The 24,927-nt window shown below is 40.8% G+C and overlaps 2 protein-coding genes across 5 annotated transcripts; both read right to left on the bottom strand.

Annotated features, from left to right (window-relative positions):
• Positions 1 to 2,894: 2,894 nt before the first annotated feature.
• On the bottom strand, positions 2,895 to 22,828 carry LOC109021217 (uncharacterized protein At3g49055). Of its 4 annotated transcripts, none has more exons than XM_035684563.1 (5): positions 21,825 to 22,825; positions 21,543 to 21,619; positions 9,474 to 9,585; positions 9,262 to 9,378; positions 2,895 to 3,102 (listed from the first exon to the last, which is right to left on the bottom strand). In XM_035684563.1, exons 1-5 carry the CDS (start codon positions 22,722 to 22,724, stop codon positions 3,097 to 3,099), a joined length of 1,212 nt encoding a protein of 403 aa, XP_035540456.1. In that variant the 5' UTR covers positions 22,725 to 22,825; the 3' UTR covers positions 2,895 to 3,096. The 4 variants fall into 4 exon arrangements, 3 of the variants coding, with proteins under 3 accessions (XP_035540456.1, XP_035540454.1, XP_035540455.1); XM_035684561.1 differs by lacking the exon at positions 2,895 to 3,102 and adding an exon at positions 4,263 to 8,960 and having other exon boundaries at positions 21,825 to 22,827; XM_035684562.1 differs by lacking the exon at positions 2,895 to 3,102 and adding an exon at positions 9,001 to 9,153 and having other exon boundaries at positions 21,825 to 22,827.
• LOC118344271 lies at positions 10,684 to 11,855 on the bottom strand. The gene is made up of 2 exons (XM_035684564.1): positions 11,274 to 11,855; positions 10,684 to 11,059 (listed from the first exon to the last, which is right to left on the bottom strand). Exons 1-2 carry the CDS (start codon positions 11,710 to 11,712, stop codon positions 10,959 to 10,961), a joined length of 540 nt encoding a protein of 179 aa, XP_035540457.1. The 5' UTR covers positions 11,713 to 11,855; the 3' UTR covers positions 10,684 to 10,958.
• Positions 22,829 to 24,927: the final 2,099 nt, after the last annotated feature.

Here is a 24,927-nt window from a genome sequence, read left to right as displayed (position 1 = left end):
TGTTTACAAAAGACAAAAATGGAACTCATCTCCCTTACCATAATATAGAGTTTGTGGAATTGTTGTCATGTAGGGTGGTCATTTTTTCCGTTGAAGGGGGCTTCTGGAGGTATTTTGGTAATGTGGGATAAAATGGTGGTGGAACAGACGGATGAGTGTGTGGGGAGATATATGGTGGCTACTTCTTTCAAGAATGTCGAAGATGGTTATCAATGGTCTTTTGCCGGTGTTTATGGTGCTAATTCTAATACCAAGAGAAGAGGCTTGTGGGATGAATTGGTTGGACTTTGTAGCCTATGGAGCTTTCCTTGGTGTATGTGGGAGGTTTTAATGTCAGGTTTTAATGTCACACGCTTCCCAAGTGAACGAGTAGGAGGTCCCCTAGCTCTAGTTTAGCAATGGCAGATTTTTTTCCAACTTTATCTATGAGCAAGGCCTTCTAGACATCCCTCTAGTTGGTAATTTCACATGGCCCAGCAATAGAGAATATCCAGCTCGGTCAAGACTTGATAAGATTCCTCATTTTGCCTGGGTGGGAAGCACACTTTTCGGAGCTAATCCAGAAACGACTCCCAAGGTTGTGTTCGGATCACTTTCCCATTTTCATCGATTGTGGAGGCATTTAGGGAGGTAAAAGATATTTTAAGTTGAAAAATATGTGGCTGAAATCAGAAGGATTTGTTGAGAGAGTTGACAATGGTGGTCATTTTATCTTATACAAGTCAACCCTAGTTATGTGCTGTCCCTCAAGCTAAAAGCTCTCAAGAGGGACTTGAAAAGGTGGAATGAAATGATTTTTGGAAATGTGGAACATCGAAAAAAGTCGAAGAGAAAAAAGTCCCTCTTCGACAAATTACAAGTTTTGGAGGATGTGGAGGAGAGGGAGTCTCACAGAAGAAAAGAATACTCGCAAACAGCATGTGACATCGGATATTGAAAGTATGACTTTAATGAAAGAGACTTTATGGCGACAAAAATCAAGGACTTTATGGCTAAAAGAAAGGGATAAATGTGTTACAGAGATACTTTTATGCTTTCTATATCTAGATAGTATATCAGATAAATAGATAACGTGTACAGTAAATATACTCTTCGTGTACAGTAAATAGACTTAACGTGTAAATAGCAGCTAACGTGTATAGTAAAACCAGCAGCAATTAAGCGCTGGTTTCAATGCTCGGTTGTAACCCTTTTCTATATAAATGAAGGAAAACAGTAGAAAGAGGTATTTAGACCAATCTTGACATGGTATCAGAGCCCCTAATTTGATATTCATCTTTGTGATCTTAATCCTTGAATGTTGGCTTGTTGCGACGGGAGGAATTTTTTTTCTCGCTGTTTCCGCAAGTTTCTCTTGCTTTTCTTTTTTTTGGTATTCTCGGTTTGGAGTCGGAGCTGTCTGTGGTGTTTTCACTTGTGGGCTTGAGTATTTGGTGGCTGTCGGAGTTATTTTGGGTGTTACGAACACTGTTTTGCCTTGCGGGCTCCTTCTTTTGGTGCCTTCTTGTGGTGGTTGGGCAGCTGTGGGGCAGTAGGCCATTTCTGTGGCAGACGGCAGTTTCTGTGGTGGTCGACTCCTTCTGTGGATGGCTGTGTGGTGGTCGGCTACGTCTGTGGTGGTTTGTTGGTGCTTCTTGGCACTTTCTGGGTAGTTTCTGGTGGTCAGCTACGTCTTGTGGCGGTCCGAAAGTTTCTGGGTGTGGCTGTGTTGCAGTCGGGTCTCTCTCTGCTGGTTTCCGTAATTTTCTGGGCAGGTGTCGAAGTATTTCTACTTCGTCCGTAAGGTATTTCTCTCCAACAACTGATTTTGGGCCCTTGTTTCGTGAAGTGCCTATTATTCTTGTGACTTTGGGCCTTTTATTTTTAGTCTGGGCATTTTATTTTGGGCCCCTCCTTGTTACCGTGACTTTGAGTTTGGCTTATTGTGATCCTAATCTTACCACTTATTTGATTGACTACTTAAGCATATTTCTCTAAGTGCTTTTCATCATGTCTATTGAAAATACTATTGTTCGCTTTACTGGAAAGAATTTTCTCATGTGGAATTTCAGTTTAAGATGTTTTTTTGAAAGGAAAGAATTATTTAAATCATATTAATACTCCCATTATTCCCATTAATGAAAAAAGAGCTCAATGGGAGGCCAAGGATGCCAAGGTATCTCTTGCTTGGGGACGATTGAGTCCCACCTTGTGACCAATCTTCGTTGTTTTACTACGGCCTGCTGGCAGGGATTATCTTCACCCGTATTACCAACAAGATCATATTTTGGAAGTTCAATTTCCAGAATTGGAAATTCAATCAAGGCAATTTACTATCGCACAATTTGCCCTGGTTTATTAACTCCTGGTGCGAGTATTCTGCCACGTCCATGCTATAGTACTCCTACTACGGCACTCACGGCTCTTCAAGCAGGCTCCAGCAAAGAGAGTCAACACGATCAATTTTTAAATGAAGCTTCGACCCGAATTGGAGCCCGTTCGATGGTTTTGTTGAACGTAACCGGTTCCTTCTTTGATATTTGTTTGGGAAATGATCCGCTTTTGCTGAAGAAAATTTTGAAAAGAATGAGACATGTACTCCCCCCCTGAGTCGGAGCGTAAAGTTTTGATACAAGTACTGAACTGTGTCTCAACAGGCGCAACAAATTTTTGAAAGACAGAAAACACGTCAGCTTTAGAACGGAGAAAATATATCCAGGTGAATCGACTATAATCATCTATAAATGTCACAAAATAACGATACTGACCATGAGAAATAATAGGACTCACACCCCAAACGTCAGTATGCACAATCTCAAAACAGTTAGACGCACGACTACCATGTGCAGGAAAATGTAAAAGTTTACTTTTACCAAAACGACAAGTAGCACAATCAAAAGATACAAGAGAAGAAGAAAATGAATCTTTATTGCCCAAAAAGCCATATTTCATAAGATGAGTCAAGGCAACAGAATTAGGATGACCTAATTTCTTATGCCAAACTTCATTAGTATTGGCAGTAGTCGTACAAGCAAGAGAAACAACATTAGGAATAGAAAACTGTAAGGGAAATAAACGTCCTATTTTAGGCCCCTTCGCGATCACCGTCCCCGACACCTAATCCTGCACAAGACAACCACCACGAGAAAAGTGAACATCACAATTATTATCTACCAATTGTCCAACAGAAATCAAATTGGTAGACAATCCAGAGAGACAAAAAAATCGCGAAATGAAGAGCCCAAATTACCAACAACAGTAATAGGAAGAGTACTGCCATCAGCGATCTAAATATTTTGCATGCCTCTATACTTACGAACACCATGGAGACCCGTCGTATTACCAGTCATATGATTAGAAGCGCCCGAATCAACAATCCAAGAAGTTGAGTTAGTACCCGTACCTTGCAGGCCTAAGGCCGTAAAAGCAGACACAATCATCTGTTAGACCATTGCTGGTGTGAGAACAGATGAATCAGAGCTTACAGTAGGTGGCGTAGAAGATGAAGAAGAAGACTGTACAGCAGCCTGAAAAGCTTGAGATTGGCGATTCTGAGGCCGTACTCGACAATCTTTGATGAGATGACCCTCTTTCTTGTAGTAGTTGCAAACTTTCTTAGGACAGTTGCGAGCGATATGACCAAATTCCTTGCAACTGAAACATTGCAACTTGTTCTTCCCTCTGCCTTGTGCTGTATAAGCTACATTCATAGTCCCAAAAAAGACCTTCTCAGAAGTCATACCCATCTAAGTGGATAATCGTTGTTCTTCCCGCAACAAATCTCCCAAACAAATATCCAAAGAAGGAACCGGATTACGGTTCAACAAACCAGCTCGAACGGGCTCAAATTCGGGTCGAAGCTTCATTAAAAATTGATCGTGTTGACTCTCAGCATGAACTGCTTGAAGAGCCGTGAGTGCCGTAGTGGGAACCTTAGCATGAACAATGGCAGAATACTCGCACCAGAGGTTAATAAAACCAGAATAAAATTGTGCGATAGGTAAATTGCCTTGATTATAAGTACTAATTTCCAATTCTAATTGGAACTTCCAAGCACTATGATCTTGGTGGTAATACGGTGAAGATAATCCCACATAGCTTGAGCCGTAGTAAAACAACAAAGATTGGTCACAAGGTGGGACTCAATCGTCCCCAATAACCAAGAGATTACCTTGGCATCCTTGACCTCCCATTGAGCAAATTCTTTTTCATTAATGGGAACTTCAATAGAATTATTAATATGATTTAATAATTCTTTTCCTTTTAAAAACATCTTAAACTGAAATTCCCACATAGGAAAATTCTTTCCAGTAAAGCGAACAATAGTATTTTCAATAGACATGATGAAAAGCACTTAGAGAAATATGCTTAAGTAGTCAATCAAATAAGTGGTAAGATTAGGATCACAATAAGCCAAACTCAAAGTCACGGTAACAAGGAGGGGCCCAAAATAAAATGCCCAGACTAAAAATAAAAGGCCCAAAGTCACAAGAATAATAGGCACTTCACGAAACAAGGGCCCAAAATCAGTTGTTGGAGAGAAATACCTTACGGACGAAGTAGAAATACTTCGACACCTGCCCAGAAAATTACGGAAACCAGCAGAGAGAGACCCGACTGCAACACAGCCACACCCAGAAACTTTCGGACCGCCACAAGACGTAGCTGACCACCAGAAACTACCCAGAAAGTGCCAAGAAGCACCAACAAACCACCACAGACGTAGCCGACCACCACACAGCCATCCACAGAAGGAGTCGACCACCACAGAAACTGCCGTCTGCCACAGAAATGGCCTACTGCCCCACAGCTGCCCAACCACCACAAGAAGGCACCAAAAGAAGGAGCCCGCAAGGCAAAACAGTGTTCGTAACACCCAAAATAACTCCGACAGCCACCAAATACTCAAGCCCACAAGTGAAAACACCACAGACAGCTCCGACTCCAAACCGAGAATACCAAAAAAAAGAAAAGCAAGAGAAACTTGCGGAAACAGCGAGAAAAAAAATTCCTCCCGTCGCAACAAGCCAACATTCAAGGATTAAGATCACAAAGATGAATATCAAATTAGGGGCTCTGATACCATGTCAAGATTGGTCTAAATACCTCTTTCTACTGTTTTCCTTCATTTATATAGAAAAGGGTTACAACCGAGCATTGAAACCAGCGCTTAATTGCTGCTGGTTTTACTATACACGTTAGCTGCTATTTACACGTGAAGTCTATTTACTGTACACGAAGAGTATATTTACTGTACACGTTATCTATTTATCTGATATACTATCTAGATATAGAAAGCATAAAAGTATCTCTGTAACACATTTATCCCTTTCTTTTAGCCATAAAGTCCTTGATTTTTGTCGCCATAAAGTCTCTTTCATTAAAGTCATACTTTCAATATCCGATGTCACATGCTGTTTGCGAGTATTCTTTTCTTCTGTGAGACTCCCTCTCCTCCACATCCTCCAAAACTTGTAATTTGTCGAAGAGGGACTTTTTTCTCTTCGACTTTTTTCGATGTTCCACATTTCCAAAAATCATTTCATTCCACCTTTTCAAGTCCCTCTTGAGAGCTTTTAGCTTGAGGGACAGCACATAACTAGGGTTGACTTGTATAAGATAAAATGACCACCATTGTCAACTCTCTCAACAAATCCTTCTGATTTCAGCCACATATTTTTCAACTTAAAATATCTTTTACCTCCCTAAATGCCTCCACAATCGATGAAAATGGGAAAGTGATCCGAACACAACCTTGGGAGTCGTTTCTGGATTAGCTCCGAAAAGTGTGCTTCCCACCCAGGCAAAATGAGGAATCTTATCAAGTCTTGACCGAGCTGGATATTCTCTATTGCTGGGCCATGTGAAATTACCAACTAGAGGGATGTCTAGAAGGCCTTGCTCATAGATAAAGTTGGAAAAAAATCTGCCATTGCTAAACTAGAGCTAGGGGACCTCCTACTCGTTCACTTGGGAAGCGTGTGACATTAAAACCTGACATTAAAACCTCCCACATACACCAAGGAAAGCTCCATAGGCTACAAAGTCCAACCAATTCATCCCACAAGCCTCTTCTCTTGGTATTAGAATTAGCACCATAAACACCGGCAAAAGACCATTGATAACCATCTTCGACATTCTTGAAAGAAGTAGCCACCATATATCTCCCCACACACTCATCCGTCTGTTCCACCACCATTTTATCCCACATTACCAAAATACCTCCAGAAGCCCCCTTCAACGGAAAAAATGACCACCCTACATGACAACAATTCCACAAACTCTATATTATGGTAAGGGAGATGAGTTCCATTTTTGTCTTTTGTAAACATACCACATTCGCTTTCCAGCCATGAAGCTGATTTTTGACTTTGGTACGCTTCTCTATCTCGTTCAACCCCCTTACATTCCATGAGACTATTTTGAGCTTCATAAAACCTCTGGTTTTGGCCTACCCTTTGTCCCTCCACAACTTGCACTCCCTTCGTAATTCACCGAACAAGTCACTTCAATTCCCTTGCCCTCTTCTTGTTTGAGTGGCATTTCATGTCCGAATTAGACTGTCCAGCTTCAATTGCAGCAAGTAGAGCCAAAAACTTATCTTCAAAGCCAATGCATGGGAGTCCTACATACATTTGACTCTCCTCAGCTTCAAGTAAAACCCAATCTGAAGCTAAAGTCTGGTGTTTCAGCGGAATGATTGAACTCAAACGGGTAGGCTCATCTCAATCCTTGTTATTGTGTTCAATATTCATCCCATCTGCTACCACCACCTCCTTGTTATTGTGTGAATATTACCAAAGTGCCAGCCTTGGTTTGGGTATCCTGAACTCCCAATGTCTCAATGTTGTCCTCCATCAGCATCTCAGTGACCCTTTGAGGTTTTAGTGCAACCAAGGCAGAAGTGGGACTTCCCTCTATGACAGAGAAGGTCACCACCTCGTTCTGCCACTCTTCCTCTAACCGAGAGCCACTTACACGCCGGAAATGAGTTGTCTTGTCTTCTAACGCCGTCGGCAACGTCAACTCCAGCGGCAACTCTGGTAGCCCATTGTCAAAAGTTCCTCCCACCATGTCACCTGCTTCCGGCAATGATTTTTGTGGTCGCCGGCTGGTGATTGGAGGTTGTCAGCGTGTCTGCCAATAATGAGCACTGGGCCCATTACAGGAGGGCTGGGTTGCTTAACCAACCAGCGTTTGGGCTGGGCTGGTGCCTTACCTTTCTAGGCCCAAGTAAATCTTCTTTGTCTCGGCCCACTTTGGCCGAAGCTTAAGTGTGGCGGGCTCAAGCCTAGGCCCAGGCCCCTATCCATGGCCTTATCCACCCACTGTATCATTACATTGACCAGACTCCTCAATTATAGCAGATCTTGTTTAACAAGAGGAAGATCTTCAGACCCTTTTGTGCGTCCTTTCTTGGTTAGGGGGCCTTTTACCATTTCAATGTTATTTCTGCAGACTTGCTCAGGTTATGAATGTCTCTGTCCTACATCCACAACGGCTGCCTTCTTTGCCTTCAAAATTCCATAATTGCTCTTCATCCCTGGTACTGCAGCTGCTGCTTCTCCTTGAGCACTTGTTTCTGTTTCATCACTGCCAGCAGTAAGCCCCGATGACCGGACCACCTCTGCGTAGGACTTAGTCATAGTGTTCATCAGCATTTTCTGTGTTGGATATTGAGACCTTAAGAAACCAGCCTCTCTCTCCTTATCCAAGCTACTGTAAGCTTCCTTCATTGCTTCCGCCAATTTTTCCACCCTTTCCCCTCCATTGCTTCAGGTATGAAGACAAAATTCCTTCTGCCACCACCGCCATATTCCACCAGTGCCATATATCGACCTTGAGCATTGGAACATCTTTGCGCAATGTAGCTTCTATTACCATCCCATGAGGTTGCAAAGAATTCCTTTTTATCTCCAGTCGAGTAATCCTCAAGGGCTCCAATAAACTAGTTCACCGTGAGCATCTCCAAGATCAGTGCTTTTGTAACCTTCCAACTTCTCTCTGTTAAGCAAATCCATCGTCTACCTTCCTCAGACAATACGAAAACCTTAGATTCTATAAGAATCTGTCTTGAGTACACCATGATGATCTCGTTGTTAAACACCAAGACTCATCCTCAGTGCGAGAGTGTATGGAGAGAAAACTTTTTCCTACCATATAAACACCCTATGGAGCAAAACCATAGGATTTCAGCATAGCATTTTCAACCACGGTATGAAATAAGTATCAACCATTCAACTTTTGTTAGATCAGACGTGGATAAGCAACACCCTCCTAATTGAAGCTTTATACAATTCATAATCAGTGAATACAAACAACAAAAATCCAATCCAAAGCATTCAGCTCATCTGCCAAATATTCTGTATTTATTAAAACTTCATTATTCCATTCGACTGCTTTAATATTATTTTGATGCTTTTACTTTCTTCTACATAAATGATGAGGCCAAAAGTTAAAAGAAATGGGAATATCCACGCCTGCATTTATACATACCACTCCAATTGATATCATACAACAAATTAAAATCTTTATCCCCTGTTTTGTATACAATTTACATATTCCCCACATCACATCTATTTGTTATAGAGCACCCAATAAAATCTGAGCCATGCAAATGCATAGGCATGTCAAGTACCTTCTCCCCAATTGTTTTTGGGAGGCAGGGTCTATTCTACAAAATAAAAAATATTGGAACAATGGTTGTCTTGAAGCTTGAGCATGCAGCATGCCATTTTATAGTCCCCTTAGAACTTATATTTGGATTGCAAAGTCAAAATTGAAGCATTCCCTAGCCAAGGATGTTATTTCAACTTAAGGTTGGTGATGTGGCTAACATTGTACCTTTGTGCATTAGTCAGAGCTCTCATAGGAATTGGGAATTTGGGAGCATTTGAGTTCATAGACTAATGTACTTTGGCCATCTGTAATATAAAGGGAGCTGCTTGCATTTCCAAGTTAAATGCATGAAAGACTACAAGCTTCATGTGCAAAATAATCATTGCATTAGTTACCATAATCACACCATGACACCTCTGGCTAATGAGACACATGAAGCAAAACTCTAATAAGCAAGAAAGCGCTATGGTCCTTTTGCTAGGTGGCACCTCAACCCATCCCAAGTATGGAACAGTGTGGGATGTCCACAGGGCAAATCCCCTTTATTCCAATTGCCTGGCAAAAAAAATAAAATAAAGAAAGCATGCAACTACATAGCTAGCTAACACACAAAACAACAGTATATCGAGAAGCACTGATATCAAAAAACAAATAAACCTTTACCACTTTGTTACGTTCTATAATTTCATTTTTCCCAGCTTCCACTTCCAACTCACACGCTTCCCTCCACCTAGCAACCTCGGCGTTGATTTCTTTTATTTCAACCAATAGTTCTTCAATCTATAGCAACAAAGAACTGACATCAAAATTGGCAAGAGTATGCTCTAGGAATTCACCCAGAAAACTTCCAATTTCTTGACAAAATAGATAATCACATTTTGAGCTAACACCCTCTCTCTATCTTCTAACTCTTTGATGTACAGAGTATTTTCAGCAATTTGTTGAGCTTGTTTTTCTGTAAGACTCTGTAGGCGCTCGGTGTCTGACCTGGCATAGAAGAGAAATAAGTACATAACCAACTATACTAAATAAAGAAAGAGTTGGGGGGGGGGGGGCAGAATGTGGTTGAAGAAACAGATAATTATAGTGAGGTCCTTAGATGATAAATAATTGCTGATCTTCAATAGTACATCGTGCAATTCCTTACCAATTTACCAGATCACACTTTGTCTTACCATTTTAATGGATTATTAGTAATATCGCATCTCCAGTATGGTTGGATACAAAGGATTCTCTTTGGAAGCCTAAGATGCAAAACCAAGCAATAAGCCCGCTTGGTGAGAAAATAAGTGTCCGTGCTAGTAAGTTTATTACTATTTGATTTTTCTAGAATTAAGTATATTTGCATCATTCAGCTGCTTGTGGGCCACAGGTTTATTTTCCATGAAGGAGTTTTATTTAACTTATAGGTTCTTATGTGTGGGCTTTCATCTAATCTAATTAGGAGTTTATTTACTAATAAAACTAGGAGTTCTAGTCCTACCAGCGGGTGTTAAGATCTAAAGTATACATAAATGTGCATTTGATCTCAAATAATTTCAGAGAGATAAAGTGATAAACAGAAAAAATGAGTTTTTTAGCTTAAATTACACTTTACCCCCTAAAACTATTAATTCTTTTGCAACATGACAACCACACAACCAAAGTTGCCTCATCACCCCAAATTACCACTCTTTTTCCAATTTCCCCCTCCTTTAACATCCAACCATTAAGATCATTTGATGCCCCAGAATTTTTTGTCCATCTTAACGGTTAGATCATAACAAAAGGGTGTAACATACGGTTTTGATTATAAGTATTATTATTATTATTACTAGTATTATTATTAGTTTAAAATCCAATTTTTAAGAGTTTATTTTTATTTGAGGATTCGTCCACCACCCTCTTCACGCCCCTATCTCTCGGGATGATTTGTTTCCTTGTCCGAAAACCTTTCAAAATTGTAACCGTGGTTTTTTTTTTTTTTTACAAGCATAAAACCCTCACATATATACTCTATGTTCCCCCCAATTTCCCTTCACCAAACCCACAATATTCTGCAGCTAGAACCCCTATCGCATAGTGAAAGCAAATTCCCTCCTATACAAAAAAACCACCGTAGTCTTCCTTACACAAACCAAGACTCTCACCTCACCGGAATCATCCAGAGGACACCGTCGGGAAGTCAGAATACCACTCGGCAACCCAGAAACTGCTGGCCAGTCGCCTCCCGTCGAACTCCCACTGTCCTGGTGAGCCCAAGCCGGAATCTTCCTCTTTCTCTTTTCATCATGGTTCTCAGTCTAAAGACCACAAAATTCATTTTTCTCTCACTTAGTGTTTACGATTTCCTTCTCTCTCTTAGAAACTTGTGTCGCAGGTCACTTCCTGTCACCCCAGATTCGTCGCATGGCCCTTCTTTTCTCCAGAGAATGATTGTTTCCTTTCAGTTGTTCATGCCTTTTTGTTTTCTTTAGCTTTACTGAAAAGTACATGCAAGTTTTGTTTTTTTTAGCTTTACTGAAAAATACATGCAAGTTTTGAGCAATTAAGTTTCAGTTCCTCTTTGGACCGGTATATCCTATAAGGGAGACTTATCGGAGACTAATAGTAAAATGACACATCAGCTGAGCACATGGTCTTAGCATGAACCTGGCCGCACCATAGAAATGGGTGAACTACAGAAAGGGATGAACCTGGCCATAGAGACTTATCGGAGACCAAGCCGCACGCCGTACGCCGGTGGAGGAGCAACCCTTCCGGCGAACCCAGACCGGCACAACCCAGACCATCGCACCATACCCTGCAACTTCTGCAAATCACATGGTATAAAAATACAACTCTTTTGTAGGCGATTACTCCAATCTGATCTGTAGAGGAACTGATCTTGTATCTGTCCTGTGCTAGGTCCAAATGCAGATTTTTGTTTTCTTGTATCTGTCCTGTCCTCGCAAATCCATAAAGAAGTTGTCCAATGGATAAATCTGAGATGAGTTTTTGAAGCTGGGTCCAAATACAGATTTTTGTTTTCTTTTTTAGAAGTAAGAAGAGGAGGGAAAACAACCCATCTTTCTTCTGCCATTTATTAATTCCAATCTGACCAAAATTGACCATGGTCCAACACAGATGCTGCATCTTTTAAATGCTTAAAGTCAAAATAAAACCTGAAATCTTTGCCTTCCTCATCCTGATTCGATGAACTGTAAATTGAAGACAAACTGTAAATAAGGAACCCATCTTTCTTATGAATGGCGAACCCAGAGAGAGAGAGAGAGAGGGCTAGGGTTCTGAATGTGGGAAGGAGAAGGAAGGCGAGAGAGAGGGGGGTGAGTTGCGGTTTCGACAGACCCTTGGGTTTTTATTTTTTCCTCTACAATGCCTCCCACCATTGGAAAGATGTATATCCTACGTGCCATGCTACTGTTGGTTGCTGTTATTTGGAGAATAACTGATACACCTGTGTGAAGTTATTCTCATTAAGTTTTTTGCTCTTCTATCATCTATGACAGATTTTATGTTTTAACCTTGTTCATTACGTGGGCTGATTTCCTTATGTGGGCTGGGCTTGATGTTTAATCGGAAATGTATTTTTAAGTTGGGATTGAGTTTTATATTGGACTTGCCTTAATTGTGGGCCATGTTTTAAGTATTCAAATTTACATAGCAATTTCTCAAGGGTCTACATTATGTTTTTACAAATCATTTTACAGCAGTAATTTTATAAAGGGTTAAATTTTATATTTAAAACGTGTAACGTGATTAAACCTATTTTTTAAATTGAGATTTACTCAGCATATCTAATAGATTTATATTAAGCCTAATTACGCTGCTAAGTTCTAATTTTAAAGTTAAGATGTGATATTAGTATTTAAATAATTATATAATACTACTATCTATTAAATTTAGTATATAACTAAATATTTTATTAGATTAATTTCCCTAGCGTGTGAATAATTAATTAAGATATTATGACACGGTTTCTAGAAATTTAGTAACGTTTAGCACTTCTTTTAGGAATCGAATTGCGAAGTGAGATTCAAGAAGCAGTGCTAACAGGCAAGTAGCATGATTATAACTTTATGTGTGCTGTAAATATTCTGTTTTTGCATGAAAAATGTGATATTTACCTATGCTACGCTACGAGCCAATTCAAGGTTAGCCCCTTTTCATGAACCTAGATGAATTACAATGATATGCTTGTGAATGAGACTATGTTCTATGTTGATATGGATTGTTGTTAGAATGGATGATATGTCATGAAAATCACACGTATACCATGTAATGTTCGCGTTACTTTATGTAATGCTTAGATCATGTTATGCCATGTCTATGCTATGCTATGTTACGTAAGGCTCATGTCAATAGGCCATGTTTAATGTTATGCCATGTATATGAATATGTCACACCATGTAAATTCATGAGGTCAATAGATTCACATGCATTATGAAAGTTAAGGAGACATATGAATGATGAGCAAGCCTTAAGATTGTCCTTATGTTATGGGTGGATGTGCAAGCCACAAACTTAAGCGTGGTCCACTACATGTATGCTATGATGTTATGTGATAACACAGACCAAAGCGTGTTTCACTGCATATTATGATATGTATGCACTGCCATGGACCCAAGCGTGGTTCACCATATGTTATGTGATAACACTGACCCAAACGTGTTTCACTCCTTATGTTATGGGTGGATGTGCAAGCCACAAACTTAAGCGTGGTCCACCACATGTATGCTATGTGATAACACAGACCAAAGCATGTTTCACTACATATTATGATATGTATGCGGTGTCACGGACCGAAACGTGGTTCACCATATGTTATGTGATAACATTGACCCAAGTGTGTTTCACCGTTATGAGGTGCCACAGACCCAAGTGTGGTTCACCATATGTTATGATATGTTATATGCAACCAACGACAATTGGACCAATGCACGTAGGTTATGATGGCCACTAAGTGAAAGACAAGATGAATAAGCCATGCGTGGAGTCAATCATTCATGCATCATGTTACATGTATTGCTATGATTATGTTAATTCCACCTATGTTACAGATGAATGGTCAATATGCTATGTGTATGTATGTCTACGCATGAATGTTTTCTTAGTTAAGCCTGATGTTAAGTTAAGTTTACAGTATGATGTGCTATTACTGAGTCTTCGACTCATTTGTTTCTCGATTTTATGTTTTAATGTCCAAATGATAATTGTGTGGATACAGAGATGGAGTGCCAGGAGTAGAATATTTTCAGAGACTTAGACCTTGAATAAGTGTTATTTTCACATGGGCTTAATTTATGATTAAGACATTTGAATAAGTGACTATCACATAGAACTAGTTTGTCATTTTGTTATGTTTCAGCTTTTCTATTATGATTCAATAAATGAGGTATTTTTATGATCTCGAATCTCTTTACCAGGCATTATGTTATGAATGTATGTGACATTCCTGACTTATGGGAATGGGTGTTTCAAAGGGTAAATTGCAACTTATGTTTCAAATTGGGGCGAATTGGTAATTTTGGTTGGTTGATGGTTATATTGCAAAAGAAGTGGTAGTTTGAGAGGTAAAGTATGTCCCTTTTTTATTTATGGAAGGTTTCAATGTCTAGAGTGATTATTATCATCTTTTCTGTTTAGCCTTTGCACCAATTAACCAAAGAAACAAACCGTAACATATGTAATTTTATTGCTGCCCAGAATTCTTGCTGTCTTTGAAATTTTTTCAGCTGAACCATAAACAGTAATCACTGCCTTTAACAATTCTAAGTTGTAAGCCCTTAATTTGCTTATTGTGCCAAATCTTAAACCCACCAAGCACATGTAGACAGATTTTCCAAATCTGCCCCAAGTTAATTTCCCTCCAACATACACAAATTTAACAGAATCTTAGGCTAACTTTTTTTTGATAAGGAACCTTAGGCTAACTTCTGCACAATATATATAATCCAAACATATTTTTGGTTCTTCAAGCCATTTTATAATGTCTTTGAACTGGTCATTAAATTCTAACCAAAATAGATGCAGTAAACCATGCAAAGCTGTACAGGTATCTAAGATTTATTATAGGTGCCTGGAGGAGAGAGAGGGACAGAGGTTTTCCACACTACAATAATAACAATGCAAGGAAAGGTCCTAGGGTGGATTTTTATTGGCTCGACCAAAACTTTATTTATAAAATAAACTTGTTTGTTTAATGATGTTTCATCTCATGTTCCAAGTGTTTAGCTGATCAATTATAATACTTGCATACGCAAACTTTAAGTAGAGTTGTCTAAGCATCAACTTGTGCATCGATACACCAAGTGCATTGCAGTGGATTGAGTTCACCTGAACTCTTAGTCTTACACACTGAAGGTCCCCAGTGGAGGGTTTACGTTAATGGCGTTAATTCCTTGCGGAGATTAGCGTGTTGTTTCTCTTGGTTTGTGGTGTTGGTTGGTTGCGATGGGGTTTTTGAAGAGAGGTACTCATTGATCAGAAGTCATTTGCGTTTAAGAGAGAAAACGAGAGATGGTGGAGAATCACGAAGAGCAGTCGCCATGTGGTGAAATATATTTCTATTGATCATGAAGCTCTAGGGTGGTTGGGTTCAAATGGTGAGGGAATGTGTAGCTTTAGTGGGTTCATCTCAGTTCCTGAGAACTCGTAGAAAAGGAAACCAGGTGCTTGTGGTGCAGAGGGGCTGCAATCACTATGGCAGGATCTTCTTTTTGTCGGAGTATGGCCAAGAGAAGAAGAGAGGCCTAGTCGTGGTGTTGGAAGGGAGGAAGGGGGAGGGGTGGAGGAATCTTGAGGAAACCTTGAAGGAGATCTTTTCTCCATCATTTGTTTCGGGTGAGGAAAACAGAGTGAAAGGTGGCTTGGGTAGGCTGCAGCAGGCAGGCATGTCGATGGAGGTTGGAAGAGATGGTAGTGCATCACAGGTGTTCCCACCTTTGACGATGGCAGATGGTTCTCAGTCATACAAGGACGTGCTCCAAGTCCAAAGGGTGCTGCCTCAAGCTGCGAAGCATGCAGGGAGGGCAGAAATACCAGGCTTGGCTATTTCGAACGTCGCATAGAGGCTTGAGGGAGATGGTAGAGAGATGGTGGGTTCGAATGAGGAAAGGATGTTGCAGGCGTTGGCTGATATGGAGGAAAAAGTGGGGGTATTGTTGGAAGACATAATCTGGAATAAACAGTGCATTAAGTGGAAGGGGGTTTCGCAGATGGGCCTGGGCCAAGAGTTGGGCTCTAAAGAAGGGATGAGAAGCCTCAATGTCATGGGTCAGGGGGTATCACAGATGGGCCTGGGCCGGGATTTGGGCTTCAGAGCAGGGAGGGGAATACTCAGTGTTGCGGTTCAAGCTGGGCCATCTAAGGGAACTGGGTTGGGCCAGGGTTTAGGCCCAAAAAGGGTATGGAGGCAAACGAATCGGGTGCCAACCAAAATTTCTGCCCGGGGCTTTAGACACCCTCTCGCATCGCCAACACGTGACCTGTTGAACCCCACACCGGCATAGAAAGTTTCGTTGGTCGTCGTCACCCATCATGGTGGGTTGGCACAGTCACATCGACGGGAGGAAACCAAGGAAGGAGAGCTATTAAAGGAGCTTGACGGTGGGGATGCTTCAGATGAGGAGATCAGGCTATCTTCTGTGCAGTTCAGCCCTTCAGTGGGGGAGGTTCCTTCAAGGGAGCTTGTCATGGATGGGTGGTATGGTTGACAGTGGAATGGGCAAGGGTGGCATCGGGAAATCCACAAAGGTGTCGTTTGGTGAGTTACAGTTGGCTCAATCAATAGGGGCAGGGTTGTTAGACGATTTTCAGAAGGGGGTTAAGAAAGGTGGTGGAGCTACAGGGGACGTGTGGGGTTAGTAGGATATTCAGAGGGTTTTCAGATAGTGATTGGCGAGTGTGGGGGAGATAATCTAAAGGAGCTAGGTAATCCCATCCCTTTATGCGTTATTCCACCTAATCCAGTTCCTAAGTCTTCAGATTGGGTGCTGAAAAAGGTGGTGGAGTTACAGCAGTGGGAAGGGATTTCTTGTGATGGCTATGAGGAGCAATTTAAGGCCTTTCTAGTGGCTATCGAGGCAGATCAGCAGCTTTGAAGTCAATAGTTAAAAAAGATAGAGAGCTGAAAAGATTGTTGTGCACTATCAATTATGATAATAAGGAGGGTAGTGTTGGGAGGGAAAGGGCGAAGGGGCAGGGGAGTTGCTTATCTTATGAAGCCTAGAATTTTATCGTGGAATGTTAGGGGGATCAATGATGTTAACAAGCGACTTCGCATTCGATCCCTTCTCAGTAGTTGGAAAGTTAACATTGTGTGTCTTCAAGAGACCAAATTGCATCTTGTCGATAGAAACATTATTCATAGTTTATGGGGTTGTTCGTTTGTGGGGTGGAACTATTTAACTTCTTTGTGGGCCTCAGGAGAGGTGTTGTTGATATGGGATAGGAGAGTGGTGGAACGAGTAGAGGTTTGCATTGGGGACTCTTCTATTGTTGGTTCTTTCAAGAATATTGAGGATGGGTGGGGGTGGGCTCTTGCGGGAGTGTATGGGACTAATGTTGATAGAGAAATAAGTTACTTGTATGAGGAACTAGCGGGTTTGTATTCTTTATTGGAACTCCCTTGGGTCATGTGCGGGGACTTTAATGTTGTTTGTTTCCCTTGTGAGAGGGAGGGGGCTTCTTCGTTGACAAAGGCGATAGAAGACTTCTCGGAATTGATTTTTTATCTTAACTTGATTGATCTACCTTTGGTTGGGGGGTTTTTTACGTGGTCTAACAGTAGAGGGGGGTCAAGGTTGGACAGATTTCTAATCTCAACTTCTTGGGAGACTCTGTACCCAGACTTATGTCAGAAGAGATTACCACCAGAATACTCAGATCATTTTCCCATTTTGTTAGATTGTGAGGGCATTCATAGGAGTAGACGTTATTTCAAATTTGAGAATATATGGCTACAAACGATTGGTTTTTAGGAGAGGGTGAGGAATTAGTGGGCTTTCTATTCCTTCCATGGCACACCTAGTTTCTTGTGGCTAGTAAGCTTAAAGCCCTTAAGCTGGATTTAAAAAAATGGAATATTGAGGTTTTTGGACATTCGAATGAGCAAAAGAGTCTTCTTTGGGAGGAGTTGCATTCTCTAGAAGCTAGGGGATCAATGAAGAGTCCTCATTGAGAAAGATTGAGGTGGTGGCGGAGATAGAGAATATTTTGTTGTGGGAAGAAATTTCTTGGAGACAAAAATCTAGGTTGACATTGTTGAAGGAGGGCAATAAATGTACTAAGTTTTTTCACAAAATGGCAAATTCACACAGGCGTAATAATGTAATTGAGGTCATTCATTTTGGTAATACGGTATATCAATCCCCAAAGGATGTTCAAGACCATATAGTGTGCTATTATGAAGAGCTCCTCAAAGAGACGGCGGGGTGGCGTCCTAAACTGGATGGGTCGTCTTTTGACCAGCTGGATGATAGTGTTGCAAGTTGGTTGGAGAGACCATTTGAGGAATCCGAAGTGCATCAAGTGGTACGTGATATGTGTAAAGACACAGCCCCGGGCCCGGATGGATTTTCTTTGGCTTTCTTTTAAGAGTGTTGGGATGTAGTGAAGGATGATGTGATGCAGGTTTTTCAAGAGTTTCATCTCTGTCATAAGTTTAAGAAGTCCCTTAATGCCACTTTTATTGCTCTCATCCTGAAGATTGTGGGGTCCATGGAATTGAAAGATTTCCGACCTATAAGTTTAGTAGGCAGGATTTATAAAATCATTTCAAATGTGCTGGCAAATTGCATGTGTTTGGTGATGGATAAAATAATCTCCAAACCTCAAAATGTCTTTGTTCGGGGTCAACAAATTTTGGATTCAATTTTGATAGCAAATGAGTGCTTGGATAGCCGATTGAGAGATGGTATACCGGGAGTCCTTTGCAAACTGGACATGGAGAAGGCCTATGACCACGTAAGCAGGATTTTTTGCTTTATATGTTAAGGAGATGTGGTTTTGGAGATAGGTGGTGTGGCTGGATTAAACATTGTGTTTCGACCGCCCAGTTCTTTATGCTAGTCAATGGCAAACCTTGTGGATTTTTTCAGAGTTCAAGGGGTTTGAGACAAGGGGACCCATTATCTCCTTTTCTATTTGTTTTAGTAATGGAGGCTTTGAGTCGTACAATGGAAGCTGTTGTAATGGCATTCTCATTGGATTGGCCAAATTTATCTTCAAAATTTAGCCAATATCAAACTTTTTTGCATTTGCCTATTCCATTTAAATTCAATCTCCACATTGGATTAGCCATTTACTCTCTATATAATAATAAAATATTATTAAATTAATAATTTTTTTATTTAATTTATTTGTATCACATTTTATAATTCTACCAATTTAATATTAATACTAATTATATTCTAATTAAATTAATATTAAAAAAATTATATTTTCAAATGTCATTTAATGCTAATAAAAAAAATTGAGATTAAACTTAATTGGAGTGAGAAATTATTATTTTAATGTTTGGTGAACCAATTGTGGTTCTCTATATTTAGCTAATCACTGTAGCTGAAATTCAAATTATTTTGGAGATGGCCAATCCAATGTAGAGTCTTTTTGGTAAAAATTGTCTAAATTTTAGCTAATCTCCTCATTTGGCCAAACCAATGAGGATGCTCTAAGGGGTGGTTTCTCTGCTGATTTTTCAGTGGGAAACAATAGTAATGGGTTATCCATCTCCCATTTATTGTATGCGGATGACACTTTAATTTTCTGCGATGCTGACAACGGATATATTCAAGCTTTAAGGGCCGTACTTTTGTGTTTTGAAGCAGTTTTGAGTCTCAAGGTGAATTTGGGAAAGTCGAAATTGGTCTCGGTTGGGGAGGTGGAGAATATTAACCATCTAGCTAATTTGTTGGGTTGTAAAGTGACTGCTCTTCCTATGAGTTAGCTCGGACTTCCTTTAGGAGCCTCTTTTAAAGCAAAAACTATTTGGGATGGAGTAGTAGAGAAGGTAGAAAAAAGATTGTCAGGTTGGAAGCGGCTTTACCTTTCAAAAGGTGGAAGATTAACTCTTATCAAAAGTACGATTTCCAATCTTCCTACATATTATCTCTCTTTATTTCTTTTACTGGTGGGGGTGGCTAACCGGATTGAAAAACTTTTTAGAGCTTTTTTGCAGGGTGGTATGGATGAGAAATACAAGTTTCATCTTGTGGGTTGGCCAAAAATGTGCAGTCCAAAGGAGATGGGAGGCTTGGGGGTGTGTAACTTAATTACTTTCAATAAAGCCCTATTAGGAAAGTGGTTGTGGAGATTCCAATTGGAAGAGGATTCGTTGTGGAGAATGGTAGTGGATGGGAAGTATGGTTGTGATTGGGGAGGTTGGTGTTCTAAGGAGGATAGGGGGACTTATGGAGTGAGTTTTTGGAAGTTTATTAGAACGGGGTGGAAGGCGTTTGCAACACATACCAGTTTGGAGGTTGGTGAGGGCACAAGAATTAGTTTCTGGTTTGATGAATGGTGTGGAGAGAGAGCTCTGTCTTCTGCATTTTCAAGAGTTTTCAAATTAGCCGGAAATCAACAGGCTGCTGTTTCAGATGTGTTATGTCGAGCCAATGGCACAGTGTACTGGAATCTGACCTTTTCCAGAAATGTGCACGATTGGGAAGTTGAGGAAAGAGCAGGTTTTTTCAGTTTTCTTTATTCCAGGAAGCTAGGGGAAATTGGGAGAGATAGAATGCTGTGGAAAAATTCAAGAAACAAAAAATTTTCTATCAAATCCTTCCATAAGGTGCTGCAAGACCACCAGCCCATAGTGTTCCCATGGATGGGTATATGGAGAGTTCCAGTGCCACCTAAAGTTGCATTTTTTGCTTGGACTGCTGCTTTAGATAAAATTTTGACGGCTGACAATTTAAGAAAATGAGGGATGATTGTATTGGAGTGGTGCTACTTGTGTAAGAAATATGGTGAATCAATTGATCATATTTTTCTGCATTGTGAGGTGGAGAGGGAATTATGGGCTGGCATTATCAGTAGGGCTGGGTTGACTTGGGTTATGCCCAAGAGTGTGGTGGACCTCCTAGCATGTTGGAATAGGCAACACCATAGCTCCCAGCTGGCTGCGACGTGGACAATGGTTCCTTTGTGGTTAATATGGTGTATTTGGTTGTTGGAAAGAAATGAGAGATGCTTCAACAACAAGGAGAGAACAATGGGGGAAATCTGGAACATTTTTGTATTTTCTTTGGTTCAATGGTTTTCTGCTATTGTATTAAAGGGAGGGAATGTTCACGAGTTTTTGCTTTCTTTTCAGCTTGCTAGAGTGTAATTAGGTCTCTTTTGTATACTTCATGTGTACATGGGCTTTGCCTAGTTGCATTCAATCAATAAAGTTTATTACTTATCAAAAAAATACAATCCAAGGAAGGCCCAAGCCACATGTAGGTTCATACTCCAAAACGACTAGTCAATGTTACACTTCAAGACCTTGGGATTCATTATAAAGGGCAAGAACTTCTCTTTCCCTAGAGATGTGGAATCTCATTTACCACCTTTCGTCATAGATGGCACGGCTCAAGTGCCACACTTCTAGTCGGACTGACTCTTATATCATTTGTAACAATCTAAGAAAGGCTCAAGCCACATCTAGGCCCATACTTCAAAAGTACTAGTCAATCTTACAATTGGAGTACTTGGAATTTATTATAAAGGGCAGGAACTTATCCTTCCCAAACAAAGCAAGATCCCATTCACCACCTTCTCTTTCTATACACAACTCGTGGGTATGACAACAACAGTACTGAGTCGACCTCTCTTCACTTATTTCTTTGAAACTACATAAGATTTACTTCTATCTCCTATTCTGCTATGACGCAATTAATTGATGCAGTTACAGGATAAACATATTAATGGGAATGCCAAGTGAAACTGCAGGTATTACAGGTCGATAATGAAGTATGTACCTAGATTCTTCCAAAGATCTCCTTAACTGAGTGATTTCCTGCCGCAAATTCTTCATTATCCTCTCCACAGTTGAAGCCTGGTAATTAAGAACAATGATGGATGTATATCAGACCAATTGTCGGAAATATATTATCTCCGACAATTTTTTCTTTTCCAAAAGAACGCAGAAGACCGTGTCTAATGTTCAACAAGCACATGATCGCTTGAGCTTTTGATATCTGTATATATATAAAGCACATGTGAAAAACAAGTTATGTGTGTGTGTGTGTAAAGCACCATACCAAACTATCGTTGATCTCTTCCTCTTCACACTCGCTAGTATCTGAACTAGTCTGAGGTTGTTGATCACTACTACTGGTTGTGGTGGTCCCAGCTCCCATCATGAAGCCAAACCCAACTCTCTGCAATCCCCGCTCTGCAATCTGCAAAAGGGCTACCCTTTTCTGCTCATTATTGTTAATCCCCTTCAACTTACTCAAACTCTTCTCCACAGCCTCCTTCTCCACCAGCGCTACCCTAAGCAAACTGTTGATGTCTCTGTTCTCCTCTGTCAAACTCACCACACTCTTCTCTAACTCCCTCTTCTCCTTCTTCCACTTCTCCTTGTACTTCGCCACCTTCTCCTCCGCCTCCAAAGCTACCCTCCTTGTTTCCATTATTTCTTCTTCTTCTATGCCTACGCGTGCTACACTCGCCGGTTCAACGCTCACTATCTCCACCTTTTCTTCTTCTTCTTCGTCCACGCTCTCGATTATCCTCTTTAAGCTAGCCTTTGATTTCCTGAGAAAATCCAAAAAAAAATCCTTTCGGTCTTCCATTTCGGTTTCCAATTTCTGGATTATTTCTCTGGAAACTTCCACCTGGCTCTCGAGTTTCTCTGTTTTTTTCAATTTCTCTTCGGACTTTTTAGCGAATTCGTCCTCCTTTTCCTTCAAAGATACTTCGAATTCATCGACTTCACCGCGAATTTCCCTCGAGATTTCATCGATAAAAGTGGTGAAATCGGAGACCGAGACTCTTTGGCGCTGGAGCAGAATTAGTGTTTCCTCCGTCGCCGGGGCCTTCGAGTGGATCTCGGCGAGATGAACATCATGAACGGAAAGCTGTGATGTAGAAGTGGTGTTGGGTGAATCGGGGACGATGATTTCGGTCTCGGGCGAGTTCTCAGTAAGGTTGTCCATGGCCCATGGAGCAGTGGATGATCAGGAATTTTCATTAAGATAGGAAAAGGGACGACAGGGAAAAGGGCAGAGCTAACAGTCAAAAGGAAATGGAGGCGAGGACCGTGGTCAGGTAGGTGAGGGCGCGGCCTGGTTGTTTATTGTTAAGGACAAAGCTACCCCTGCACTGCCTATTAGCCAAATCAAATCAAATCAAAGCAGCAGAATCATAGTTCTCCATCGTAACAAACTCTGCAGTACATGCGTTGCATGCGTACGCTCATTGCCATTGAATAACAGATTTTTTATACGCTAAAATATTCTGAATTCTTTATAGTCTAGCTTCTATAAAAAGAAATCATTAACATTGCTTTTGAATCAATGAAAATACAATTACATTTTAACTATTTCTAGCATGGTATCAAGAGCCTAATAGGGACTCATCATCCATAACTGAATCGACTCATCCTCTATTTCTCCCTCCCTCCCACAACCAAATTTCTCACACCATTATTGTGAAACTCACTCCTAAAAATTACCTGCTGTGGAAAACCCAGTCGGTTCCATATCTTCATGGAAATTGACTTTACAAGTATGTTGATGGTTCTTGTCCACCACCTAAAATCATGCTTGACAACAAAACCCCAAATCCAGCCTACGCACTCTGGTTTCAACGAGATCGACAAGTAATGTCCACTCTCATTTCTTCTTTATCTGAACCCATAATGGCCCAAGTTGTTGGTTGTTCTTCCACAAGAGCTGTTTGGACCTCCCTTGAATCAACGTATGCTTCCGTTTCTCAAGCTCGGGTCATCCAGACCCAACTTCAATTGGCATCTCTCAATAAGGGTGCCAATACCATTTCTACTTATTTTCACAAAGCTAAAGGCCTTGCTGATGTCATGGCAGCTGCGGGTCGTCCTCTTCCTCCTGTGGACTTCGTTCTGTATCTCCTTGCTGGACTAGGTCCAGATTATGATGGCTTAGTTGCTTTTGTGACTACCAGACTTGTTCCAATTTCTCCTGAGGAATTACTCGGACATCTCTTGGCTCATGAAGCCCGATTACTTCATCATTATGAAATTGGCACTTTTCCAACGGAAGCCTCTGCTAATTTCATTGCAAAAGTTTCCTCTGGTTCACAGGGTCGAGGAAACCGTGGTGGATGTAACTTTAATCGCGGACGTAATGGTGGACGATCAAATCGGGGCCGTGGCAACTATGCAGGTAACGCGTCTTCTAATTCGTTTTCCTCTGATGATCGACATGTGTTGTGTCAAGTCTGCAATCGCCAAGGCCATATTGCTATCAATTGCTTGAACTGTTTCAATCAAGCCTATACTAGTCCATCACCCATGACAGCCAACTTCACCTCAACCAACTACTCACCCGATACCAATTGGTATTCAGATACCGCTGCCACAAACCATATCACCAGTGAATTGAGTAACCTTAATCTACATGCACTTGAGTATGGTGGAGACGAGCAACTTCGTGTTGGTGACGGCTCCTCAGTTCCTATCTCACACTCTGGTTCAGCTTCTTTTCTCTCCTCCTCATCTCAATTTCTTCTAAATAAAATTTTGTGTGTTCCTTCTTTTAAAAAGAATTTGATCTCTGTCCGCCAGTTTTGTATCGACAACAATGTCTTCTTCCAATTTTATGCTAACTCTTTCTCTATTCATGATTGCAAGTCGGGGAAGCGTCTTCTTCAAGGGACCACAAGTAACGGCCTCTACACAATTCCATCTCCAGTTTCATCACCTTCTGCATTCTCAAGTCATCTTTCAGTTCCTTTTTGGCACACTAGGCTTGGACATCCTTCCATCAAGCTCGTCCAATCCATCCTCCAGCAGCATCAACTTCCTTTTGAGTGCACTTTAATTCCTTTTTGCAATGCCTGTGCTCAGGCCAAACATCATAGATCACCTGCTCATCAACGAATAAATAAATCCACTGCACCATTTCAGCTTATATTTTCGGATTTATGGGGTCCATCCCCTTATGTGTCCCCTGATGATTATCATTTTTATATTACCTTTGTTGATGATTTTTCCCGATACACATGGCTCATTCCACTCAAAGCAAAATCTCAAGCTCTCAATGTATTCGTTAATTTTAAAAATAATGTTGAGCGTCAATATAACACAAAAATCTTACAATTCCAGTCCGATTGGAGGGGTGAATATCGTCCCTTTTCCAATTACTTAAAATCGTGTGGCAT

Source organism: Juglans regia, chromosome 13 (assembly GCF_001411555.2).
Source record: "Juglans regia cultivar Chandler chromosome 13, Walnut 2.0, whole genome shotgun sequence".
Classification (NCBI taxonomy): domain Eukaryota; kingdom Viridiplantae; phylum Streptophyta; class Magnoliopsida; order Fagales; family Juglandaceae; genus Juglans; species Juglans regia.
This window is presented reverse-complemented; position numbering and strand designations above follow the sequence as displayed.